The 11,592-nt window shown below is 48.7% G+C and overlaps 1 protein-coding gene across 2 annotated transcripts in view; it reads left to right on the forward strand.

The window, feature by feature from the left end:
* MCM3AP (minichromosome maintenance complex component 3 associated protein) overlaps nucleotides 1-5,666 on the forward strand; it is a 49,607-nt gene extending 43,941 nt beyond the window's left edge. For both annotated transcript variants that reach the window (XM_078862690.1, XM_078862691.1), the window contains exons 30-31: nucleotides 2,506-2,590; nucleotides 5,054-5,666. In XM_078862690.1, the coding sequence (XP_078718816.1) occupies nucleotides 2,506-2,590; nucleotides 5,054-5,266 (298 nt within the window). In that variant the 3' untranslated portion in view covers nucleotides 5,267-5,666. The remainder of the gene's footprint in view (nucleotides 1-2,505; nucleotides 2,591-5,053) is intronic.
* Nucleotides 5,667-11,592: the final 5,926 nt, after the last annotated feature.

Genomic DNA, 11,592 nt, shown 5'->3' on the forward strand with positions numbered 1-11,592 from the left:
GAACAAATATTACAGGATTATCTTTAAGTTGATCATTTTGTGCGGCCCGCGAATGATGTTATAAATGTCCAAATGGCCCTTGGCAGAAAAAAGGTTCCCCACCCCTGGCTTAAGGGCACCGCAGTGACGAGATGTTAATTACCTCGCCTGGTATACAGGCGGTCGTGGGTTTGATCGCAACCCTAACGCCTTCATATTTGGAATTTGCATGTCTCTCTCTCTCCGCCCCGTGGTCGTGTGATTTTTCTCCGGGTCCTCCGGTTTTTTCCTACAAATTCAGAGTGAACATCACCCGTTCAGAGTATTTGGCTGCTCTTGAAAAATCTACCTGCAAATTCCTGAAGTGAGATTGCACAGAGCAGCATTCTCTTGTATTGACACGAGATTGGATGGAAAGCACTTTTAAATTGCTGAGGCATTTAAGAAAGTGCCATATCAATTGAAATAAGATCATTATTACGTATGATACTGTTTTCTGTTGAACTAGGAGCCCCGCCATGCCTTATAGAGAGATTTCTTGACTCTAGATTTGAAGCTTTCGTGACTGCAAGGAATCATATTTTTAGGTTTTTTCGGTAAAGTCACGTAGGTAAAACATCAAAATTAATAAAAATTCACGACGTTTCGGAGGCAACACAAGTCTCCGTCATCAGGTGGGACCGTCACAGCCGGATTAGCTGCATCAAGTGAGGCAATGATTCAAGATGTAATCCCTTAAAAGCAAGTTGAGGGGGGGAGGAGAGGGGGGGGGAGCTCATCAGAATGTGGTAGCCAATGAATGGAACGTATCGGGAGGGAGGGGGGCAGGGCTCAAAGACGGCACGGAGTGCAACGTGCAACGCATCGGGAGGGGGAGGGGGGCGGGGCCAAAAGGATGGACGTCGGCTTGGACGCGGTTTCTGCTGCACACGCCAACGCATTGGACAGAGAGGGGGAGGGGAGGCCTGATACACATGATAGAAAAAGAACGAAAATGCCCATGTTTATACCAATGAAAAGAGTACTGTTAAACACTGGGGATGTTAACACTCGGTAAAGTGAAGTAAAATAGTGCCTGTCAGATAAGATGGTCCAAAAAAGTGTAATTAAGTCTTTTTTGCGTGGATGATAACATCTTTCCAATGATTACTAAGTTTGTACCCATCATCACGGTTGAAATTATGTCTGTGTTTGTATATTCAACCGTGATGATGGGTACAAACTTAGTAATCATTGGAAAGATGTTATCAACCACGCAAAAAAGACTTAATTACACTTTTTTGGACCATCTTATCTGACAGGCACTATTTTACTTTACTTTACCGAGTGTTAACATCCCCAGTGTTTAACAGTACTCTCTTCATTGGTATAAACATGGGCATTTTCGTTCTTTTTCTATCATGTGTATCAGGCCTCCCCTCCCCCTCTCTGTCCAATGCGTTGGCGTGTGCAGCAGAAACCGCGTCCAAGCCGTCGTCCATCCTTTTGGCCCCGCCCCCCTCCCCCTCCCGATGCGTTGCACGTTGCACTCCGTGCCGTCTTTGAGCCCTGCCCCCCTCCCTCCCGATACGTTCCATTCATTGGCTACCACATTCTGATGAGCTCCCCCCCCCTCTCCTCCCCCCCTCAACTTGCTTTTAAGGGATTACATCTTGAATCATTGCCTCACTTGATGCAGCTAATCCGGCTGTGACGGTCCCACCTGATGACGGAGACTTGTGTTGCCTCCGAAACGTCGTGATTTTTTATTTTATTTTATTTTTAATTAATTTTGATGTTTTACCTACGTGACTTTACCGAAAAAACCTAAGAATAAGATTCCTTGACTACAAAGATCTGGCAGTGCATTGGTTTGAGCAAGCCTGACCGCTGATGAGACATTGAATGTTAAAACCGGTACAGAGTTCGCATTATGCAACTAACGTTGCTGAAATTATACGACCTCAGAAGGCTGTGTGGATGATGGGTTGTGAACAATTTTTTGAAATGTGGCAAAGAGGCTGTTGACGTTTTATCTGCAGTGTTACGACTCTCACTGTACATTTCCCTGTCCACAAGAACCGATCAGGTGGCGGTGTTTGGGACCCAAATTTGTTCGGGCTAATTCACTGGTGGAAAACTGGGTGCGGAGTGCCAAGTTTACATGCCATGTTGCATCAATTGGCAAGTGTAATTATTTGACAGAACGTTTTCCAATTTCTAATGACTTTTCTCTCGATAAGTTTCCACAGCTGCACGTAATCGGTGCGGTGCTCTGAGTTGGGCAGCGCTTTTGGGGGGCCGCGGCTCGTCTTTGTAACTCCTGAAGGTGCCCGCAAGCGGCGCGTGGCTCGAGATTCTAAGAAAATGCTCGACGCGCCGCCCAGCCCGGAAAGCCGCACGCACATTGGACGCGTTAAGATTTGTTTTATTTCATTCGAACCCGGTACTCGGTGGCATCCGTTTGCGTGACCGCGTCGAGGAACTGGGCTCCCTGCGTTTGTCGTGAAGTCGTCATCGTCGTCGTTGTTGTCGTTGTCGTCGCAGCTTTGAGCGGCAGCTCTCAGCGTGGCTCTGCGGTCCCGCCGAGATGTCGGCAAGCTCGCTCACCTGCACCCCCGCTAAAGCAAAGGTGAGTTGCACGCCGCTGTGATAGAAACAGCACTCCGACCGCCCGTTGGGAACACGGCAATACCTCGCTGATGTCGTCAAGGAGCATAAACCATCATCACGCGGACTCCGGTCATCCTCGCAGCAGCGGATTTTGGTTGGGCATCGAACAAAGATGGGGTCACCGCATCGCGCACTTTCTCGTATACGCTTCTGCGGCCATCTGGAACGCTCTTCCGATATTCGGAAGCCTCTGGAGCTATGCACTTTTAAATATAAATTGAAAAGTAATTTCTTTAGAACTTAATTTGTGTTCAGTTTGTTATCCTTCCCCTGCACCTTACATTAGCACGGTTGGCAACGTATGGCGCGAAAGAAGTTCACCATACAAAAAAAAGATCTCCCATATAGCCTTAACAGACTGTAGGGGCAAGTGCTGTTAGCGAGCACCTATGAAGCCTGGAATGGTCCACAAGGGGGTGGGTGGCCAGCACCACGCCCTACCGCCTTTGTCTCCCTAGTGGCGATGTTTACACACCGCACCAGGTACTCATTTGAGGCTGAGTCGACCTAGGGGAGGCCCAGGACCGGTTCAGATAATCGTCACCGGTGTTGGCCGTGAGCGGGAATCGAACCCGGATCGCCGGGTTCGTAGCGCAGCGCGCTAACCGCTGCACTGCCGCTCACCATACACACACATACACACACACATACACGCACATACACACACACACATACACGCACACACACATACACGCACACACACATACACGCACACATACACGCACACACACATACACACATACACGCACACACACATACACGCACACACACATACACACACATACACGCACACACACATCCACAACAACCGCCATTCGCCACTAAGTGGCGGTGACGTCACCACGACGCTTGTGCCAGGCCATGTGCACCCTGAGGCCACGTGAAGTGTCGAACGCCCGCTGGCAGGAGGTCACGGGGCAGACCCAGGTGCCACGGGTCGACTGACCGAGATGACCGAGATGACTGGCTGATGCACCACCTGTGCCCCCTACTGTGCCAACTTGCTGTGCTTTAGCCACCAGGTCTTAGAGTCGCGGCATCCTTTATTACTGCTAATCCTATTTGCCTCCCTTTATTACTGCTAATCCTACATAATACACTAGCATAATATGACTTTCAGACCCTCCACCACCTACACATTCCACAAGTAGTGACTAATCCCATATCTGCATTTGTCATCAATATGCTAAATTCCTCTGCTGATATGTAAACTCCTTTGTCATGGCTCTCTCCTCCTCTGACCCAGCTTAAAAATACGCTGCCAAGCTTAGCAGTGTTCATTAGGACGCTGTCTTTCCGACAGCCCTGTTCTTCACCTGAGGACGGCTGCTTGCGTTGTGGCCGAAACGTCGTGAGAATTTTTATCTTATTATGTTTTATTTTTATTATTTCCCTTCTATGTGACTTTACCGAAAGAACCAAGAATATGAACACTCATTCATGGAGTTGGCCAAACATCCGGGTATAGGACCCACAGACCTTGAGCAAATGTTGACACAACTTATGGCTGCCTTACTGCTTGTGGTTTCCAGCGCGTCTGTGAAAGCTCCACGTTACAAATTCTCCAGTATTTGAGATGCAATGTCATTAATTGCACTGCTATGTAAGATCAAATAAATTATAAATACAGTGCCAGTGTGAGTTGAGGTTGTGAGGGTGCGTTTGCAGGTGGCAGCTGTTGAGTCTTCTAATGTGACTGGTACCATCTGTGCCCTGTGCTTGTGATACAGCACTGTGCATCCCTACATTAAATCGCTTTTGAAGCAGGATTCATGCCTTGGGTGCTCTGGATGAATTTCGGATTTTCAAGGAGCGTATCTTTAAAGAGCGTTTCACACGTTTTCATCATTTCCATTATTTAATAATGGCTGAACATCGCTCTATGCCAACACAAGTGGCCTCCACCCCATTCCAAGGTCGTGAGTTGAAATCCAAGTTGGGAGTTCACTCAGCCCCATCATCATCATCATCCCTTTCGGGTTGATACATTTAGTACCAATTTTTTTTGACCGATTAAAAACATCGTTTTTTTCCTATTTAAAAATGTGGAAGTTTCCACCACGGGCTGTGTGGCAGGGCTGCAAACAGGGGGATGAGCATACTCTTAGTTCTTTCGGTAAAGTCACGTAGATAAAAAATGAAATTAAAAGTAATAAAAATAAAAAATAAAAAAATAAGTATTTTATTTTGAAATTAAAATTAATACAAATAAATTTTTTACAAATAATTATTTTTATTACTTTTAATTTCATTTTTTACCTACGTGACTTTACCGAAAGAACTAAGAGTATGAATCCTTGCAGTCACGAAAACTTCAAATCTAGAATTAATACCCTCTAGGAGGATGAGCACCAATGCCTCATCGCCGCGGCTCGTTTGAGCTGCAGGAGAAACAACGCGCCGACTAATTCTGTTTTCACAGCTGCTGCCGCAAGAGAACTGGGAGGTGGATGTGGAGGAGCCCCAGGAGGAGGAGGAGGAGCAGGTGGTGGTGGGGGGGGAGGCCTGGGTGAGGGACCCATCTGAGTCGCTCTCCCGGGGCATCTCTCGTCTCAGGCGGAAGATCCGCGCCGGGAAAGCGGCCGATCGCTGCTACGAGCGTTACTTGCGCAGCCTCTTGGAAGCGGACGCGTAGACTCGTTTAGCCGTCACAGCGCGGGGAGACCGATTCCACTTCCACCGTGGTCAAGTTTTAACAAGTGACGTTTTTATATGTTTCTTTTTGTTGTTGTTACAGAATACTTCGTTAGTTGCGAGTTGGGGGGGGGGGGGAAACCTCTGATCATGATGCGAATGTTGTCCACGGCTTGACGACCGCGAGATCACGGCTCGCGAGGAAGCTCGCTTCAGCTTTTGGTTTTGTCTCACGAGTAAGCTACGGGCGGTCGCTTTCAAATCAAGAAACGTCGCCCATCCGTCCACGCCCACCGTGTTTTAGCATTTCAGAAGTGTGCCGTTACAGATGTCAAACGTTCTCACGTTGCTTTAACCTTTGCCATTGCAAGAATGTTTTCGTAATTCAATAAAGCGCATTTATCAAACTGCCGGTGGTGGTGCATTGTGTGCGCGCGGCTTCTTTTTCGTGCCGGTTGTTGGCTCCCCGCATCGTCCCCCTTGACCGCCGTTCCCTTGCGTCTGGCACCCGGAAACCGCGTGCAGAGATCGGAGCCTGGGAGTCGAACCAAAAACCAGAGCCCTTGTAACCTCAATTAACTAGGTAAACACCAAACTAGATAGATGTTAAATTTCGATTTAAAGCTTTCGTGACTGCAGGGATTCATCTTCTTGGTTCTTTCGGTGAAGTCACGTAGAAGGGAAATAATAAAATAATAAAAAATACTATCATTCTCACGACGTTTCGGCCACAACGCAAGCAGCCGTCCTCAGGTGAAGAACAGGTCTGTCGGAAAGACAGCGTCTGAATGACGCCGAAATGTCGTGAGAATTATTTTATTTTGTTTTATTTTTATTATTTTATTATTTCCCTTCTACGTGCCTTTACCGAAAGAACCAAGAAGATAGATGTTCCTGCTCTAGAATGAAAACCGATCAAATGATTCCAGGGTTTAAACCGGTCACATTCGTGAAGCTGCCCTGTGGCTTGTCGCACGCGTCCGAGCTTGAGGAGGAGTGCCACTTCGTCGTGAACCTCAACCTCCTGGGCGCTTCCATCGGCACGTGGTTTGATGCAGACACGTGGTTTGATGCAGACACGTGGTTTGATGCAGACACGGAGAGATGCGGGTAAGATTGGACGCCACTGTGGCGAGCTGGATTCACTCTTCAACACACCGGTGGGCTAAAGTAGTGAACTATTTGTCTTTTGTCAACGTGACACCTTCTTTACTGATTGGCCGTGTCGGGTGGGTGGAGGGTTACGACACATTTATAAATAACGGGATATAACCCAAAAACGTTTATGAATAATATTGGTCGCGAAAGCCTGCTACGTGTTCAACTGCCTCGCCTGGTATACAGGAACGACGTGGGAGTGATCCCAACCCTGACCCCTGTATGTTAGAGTTTCCGTGGTCGTGTGGATTTTACCCGGGTCGCCTGGTTTTTTCCCTCCACATTTAGAATCGACGTGCGTTTAGATTATATGTGGCTGCTATTAATTTCCACGCGATAAGCCGCTTCGTTGAGCCATCATTTGTGGCCAGGTCGCTTCTAAAAAAGAGCTACGTATTAGCTCAGTGGGCCTTACCTGGTAAAATAAAAATATCGTTTCGACACAAAGTTTCAAAGTTTATTTATTAGGTATAGCCCTGTGAGCCATTCGGCTCTTGAATCGGGTGCAACCGCAACAAACAAAAACATGAACAAGAAAACATCTAAAAGTGAATATGTGACTAAGTGCAAACAGAAAATCCAAGAAAAGACAGCAAAATATTGCAGAAAAAATCACCGTACACCAACCCTGTGCAAAAATCCGAGTGGGATGCAAGTCAAACAACCAACAACAACCACAAGACAACTTAGATTAAGGCCATCAGTCTAACTCTGTACTACAACAAACAAACATGGCCAAACCAAAAAAACTTTTCGAAAATCGCCAAAATAAAGCCATGAAACAGTGGACACGGGTAGAGACGACGTACATGGATCGCCAGGTGCAAAATATAGTCGGGTCCTGCAATTTTCATATCGAGACTCTACGACACATTGAGTCGTGACACAGCCAACACAGTGGTGGTGTGTGGCATCGTTATCGACAAGGCTCGATTGTAGCAACTCGCTACTCTTTGGGGACCTCTGGCAAACAACGGCAAGCTGCAGCGTGTCCTCAACTCTTTGGCATGGGTCGTTGATGGGCAGTGTCCGTCCAGCAGAGGTCACAAACGGGTTTTGATTCCTTACCTGTACCCGGCCGCACCAGGGTCGCAAATGGGTACCCGTACCCGGCCGGGTACGGGTACCCGTTCCCTACCCGTACCCTACCCGAAATGAGTGACAAACGGTTACTCACCAGTGACTCACGGCCTACCCGTACCCGGCCGCACCAGGGTCGCAAACGGCTACCCGTACCCGGCCGGGTACGGGTAGCCGGGTATCGGGTAGGGTACGGGTATCGGGTACCCGGTTGCGACCTCTGCCGTCCGGTGCTCGCCGAAGTTGCATTGGCCTCCGGTTGCCGAACGAGCGCGTCGCGAGGTCGCACTCGTCACACACGAAGCGCTTGCCACGAATGGACCGCGACACCTCGCTGGTCTCGACAAGGAGCGTGCAACACCATCGGGCAAACGCGGATCAACCTCGCAGCGGCGGATTTTGGGTAACCGGCAAGCGAAGGCGGTCACCGCATCGCGTGGCGCTTTGAGATGCGCTTCTGCGGCCGTCTGGAACGCTCTTCCTACCGATGTTAGGAAGCCGCTTGGAGCTGTGCACTTTTAAATGATCGAAGACTCATCTTCTTGGTTCTTTCGGTAAAGTCACGTAGAAGGGAAGTAATAAAATAATAAAAAATAAAACATAAAAAGATAATTCTCACGACGTTTCGGCCACAACGCAAGCAGCCGTCCTCAGGTGAAGACCAGGTCTGTCGGGGAGACAGCGTGGTGGTGTTTCATTCAGACGCTGTCTCCCCGACAGACCTGGTCTTCACCTGAGGACGGCTGCTTGCGTTGTGGCCGAAACGTCGTGAGAATTGTCTTTTTATGTTTTATTTTTATTATTTTATTACTTCCCTTCTACGTGACTTTACCGAAAGAACCAAGAAGATGAATCCCTGCAGTCACGAAAGAAGCTTTAAATCGAAAGATCGAAGACTCGTTTCTCTGGAACTGCGTTTTTGTGTTTAGTGTTAGAACCGATTTTTGTGTTGTCCCATCCCCCATAACTCCGATTAGCACGGTTGCCTACGTATTGTGCGAAAGAAGTTCAACCTACGTACACACAACACGTGCATTGTTTGTGCATTTAACCTCGGGGTTTTACTGCGTGCACACACAAAGATCATCCGTATGGCCGGCACGTGCTGCGTGCGCACGTGCTGCGTGCGCACGTGCTGCGTGCGCACGTGCTGCGTGCGCACGTGCTGCGTGCGCACGTGCTGCGTGCGCACGCGCTGCGTGCGCACGCGCTGCGTGCGCACGCGCTGCGTGCGCACGTGCTGCGAGCGTGAGTAGCCAGCACCACGCCCGGCCGCCTTTGTGTTCCCAGTAAGTGATGCTTACACACCAGCTACTTATTTAAGGCTCAGTCGACCTAGGTGAAACCCCAGGACCGGTTCAGATCATTAGCGAGCCAACCACTTGCGGCACCGCTCCCCGTCGATGCCACCAGCTCGGTGTGGGTGCCAGGCTAGGTGCACTTGCGAGTCTGCGTCAACATCGCAGCTGGCTCGGTGTGCGTGCCAGGCTAGGTGCACTGTGAGGCCGCGTCAACATCGCAGTGAGTGAGTTGGTGAGTTGGTGAGTGAGTTGGTGGGTGAGTTGGTGAGTAAATGATTTAGGTTGGTGAGTTCCGAGAATTATGTGAGTTAGTGATTGGGGCGTCATGTTCGTGATTTAGGTGAGTGAGTTGGTGAGTAGTGGGTGGTGAGTTGGTGAGTGAGTTGGTGGGTGAGTTGGTGAGTAGTGGGTGGTGAGTTGGTGAGTGAGTTGGTGAGTAGTGGGTGGTGAGTTGGTGAGTGAGTTGGTGGGTGAGTTGGTGAGTAGTGGGTGGGTGAGTTGGTGAGTTGGTGAGTAAATGATTTAGGTTGGTGAGTTCCGAGAATTAGGTGAGTTAGTGATTGGGGCGTCATATTCGTGATTTAGGTGAGTGAGTTGGTGAGTAGTGGGTGGGTGAGTTGGTGAGTAGTGGGTGGGTGAGTTGGTGAGTGAGTCGTGCGTTTGTTGGTGAGTGAGTAGTGGGTGACTTGGTCGGTGAGTAGTGAGTTTGAGAGTGAGTAGTGAGTGAGTTTGTGAGTGAGTAGTGAGTGAGTAGGGAGTGGGTGACTTGGTGAGTGAGTACTGAGTTTGTGAGTAGTGAGTGAGTAGGGAGTGGGTGAGTTTGTGAGTGAGTAGGGAGTGAGTAGTGTGAGTGGGTGAGTAGTGAGAGTGAGTGAGCAGTAGGTGAGTGAGTAATGAGTAGTGAGTGAGTAGTAGGTGAGTAGTGTGAGTGAATGAGTAGTAAGTAGGTGAGTGAGTAGTGTGTGTGTGTGTGAGTGAGTAGTAGGTGTGTGAGTAGTAGTGTGAGTGAGTGAGTGTGAGTGATTGTGTGAGTGAGTAGTGATTGCGTGTGTGAGTAGTAGCGTGAGTGTGTGAGTGAGTGTGTGAGTAGTGAGTGTGTGGGTGAGTGAGTAGGTGAGTGTGTGAGTAGGTGAGTGAGTGTGTGAGCAGGTGAGTGAGTGTGAGTGAGTAGGTGAGTGAGTGTGTGTGTGAGTGTGTGAGTGAGTGTGTGAGTAGTGAGTGTGTGGGTGAGTGAGTAGGTGAGTGTGTGAGTAGGTGAGTGAGTGTGTGAGCAGGTGAGTGAGTGTGAGTGAGTAGGTGAGTGAGTGTGTGTGTGAGTGTGTGAGTGAGTGTGTGAGTAGTGAGTGTGTGGGTGAGTGAGTAGGTGAGTGTGTGAGTAGGTGAGTGAGTGTGTGAGCAGGTGAGTGAGTGTGAGTGAGTAGGTGAGTGAGTGTGTGTGTGAGTGTGTGAGTGAGTGTGTGAGTAGTGAGTGTGTGGGTGAGTGAGTAGGTGAGTGTGTGAGTAGGTGAGTGAGTGTGTGAGCAGGTGAGTGAGTGTGAGTGAGTAGGTGAGTGAGTGTGTGTGTGAGTGTGTGAGTGAGTGTGTGAGTAGTGAGTGAGTAGGTGAGTATGTGAGTGAGTAGGTGAGTGAGTGTGAGTGAGTGTGTGATTGTGTGAGTGAGTAGTGTGTGAGTGTGTGAGTGTGTAGGTGAGTATGTGAGTGAGTAGGTGAGTGAATAGGTGAGTGAGTGTGAGTGAGTATGTGAGTGAGTAGGTGAGTGAGTATGTGAGTGAGTGTGAGTGAGTAGGTGAGTGAGTATGTGAGTGAGTAGGTGAGTGAGTATGTGAGTGAGTAGGTGAGTGAGTGTGAGTGAGTAGGTGAGTGAGTATGTGAGTGAGTAGGTGAGTGAGTATGTGAGTGAGTAGGTGAGTGAGTATGTGAGTGAGTGTGAGTGAGTAGGTGAGTGAGTATGTGAGTGAGTAGGTGAGTGAGTGTGTGAGTGAGTAGGTGAGTGAGTGTGAGTGAGTAGGTGAGTGAGTATGTGAGTGAGTAGGTGAGTGAGTATGTGAGTGAGTAGGTGAGTGAGTATGTGAGTGAGTAGGTGAGTGAGTATGTGAGTGAGTAGGTGAGTGAGTATGTGAGTGAGTGTGAGTGAGTAGGTGAGTGAGTATGTGAGTGAGTAGGTGAGTGAGTATGTGAGTGAGTGTGAGTGAGTAGGTGAGTGAGTATGTGAGTAAGTAGGTGAGTGAGTAGGTGAGTGAGTAGGTGAGTGAGTAGGTGAGTGAGTATGTGAGTAAGTAGGTGAGTGAGTATGTGAGTGAGTAGGTGAGTGAGTAGGTGAGTGAGTGTGAGTGAGTAGGTGAGTGAGTATGTGAGTAAGTAGGTGAGTGAGTGAGTAGTGAGTGAGTAGGTGAGTGAGTATGTGAGTGAGTATGTGAGTGAGTAGGTGAGTGAGTATGTGAGTGAGTAGGTGAGTGAGTGTGAGTGAGTAGTGAGTGAGTGTGTGAGTGAGTGTGTAGGTGAGTATGTGAGTGAGTAGGTGAGTGATTGTGAGTGAGTAGGTGAGTGAGGGTGAGTGTGTGAGTAGTGAGTGTGAGTGAGTAGTAGGTGAGTGAGTGTGAGTGAGTAGAGGAGTGAGTAGTAGGTGAGTGAGTGAGTGAGTAGGTGTGTGAGTGAGTGATAGTAGTAGGTGAGAGTGTGAGTGAGTAGTAGGTGAGTGAGTAGTAGGTGAGTGTGAGTGAGTGAGTAGTGTGTGTAAGTGTGTGTGAGTGAGTGTGAGTGTGTTTGAGTGAGTGTGTGAGTAGTAGGT

This window comes from Lampetra fluviatilis, chromosome 14 (assembly GCF_964198595.1).
Source record: "Lampetra fluviatilis chromosome 14, kcLamFluv1.1, whole genome shotgun sequence".
NCBI classification, from domain to species: domain Eukaryota; kingdom Metazoa; phylum Chordata; class Hyperoartia; order Petromyzontiformes; family Petromyzontidae; genus Lampetra; species Lampetra fluviatilis.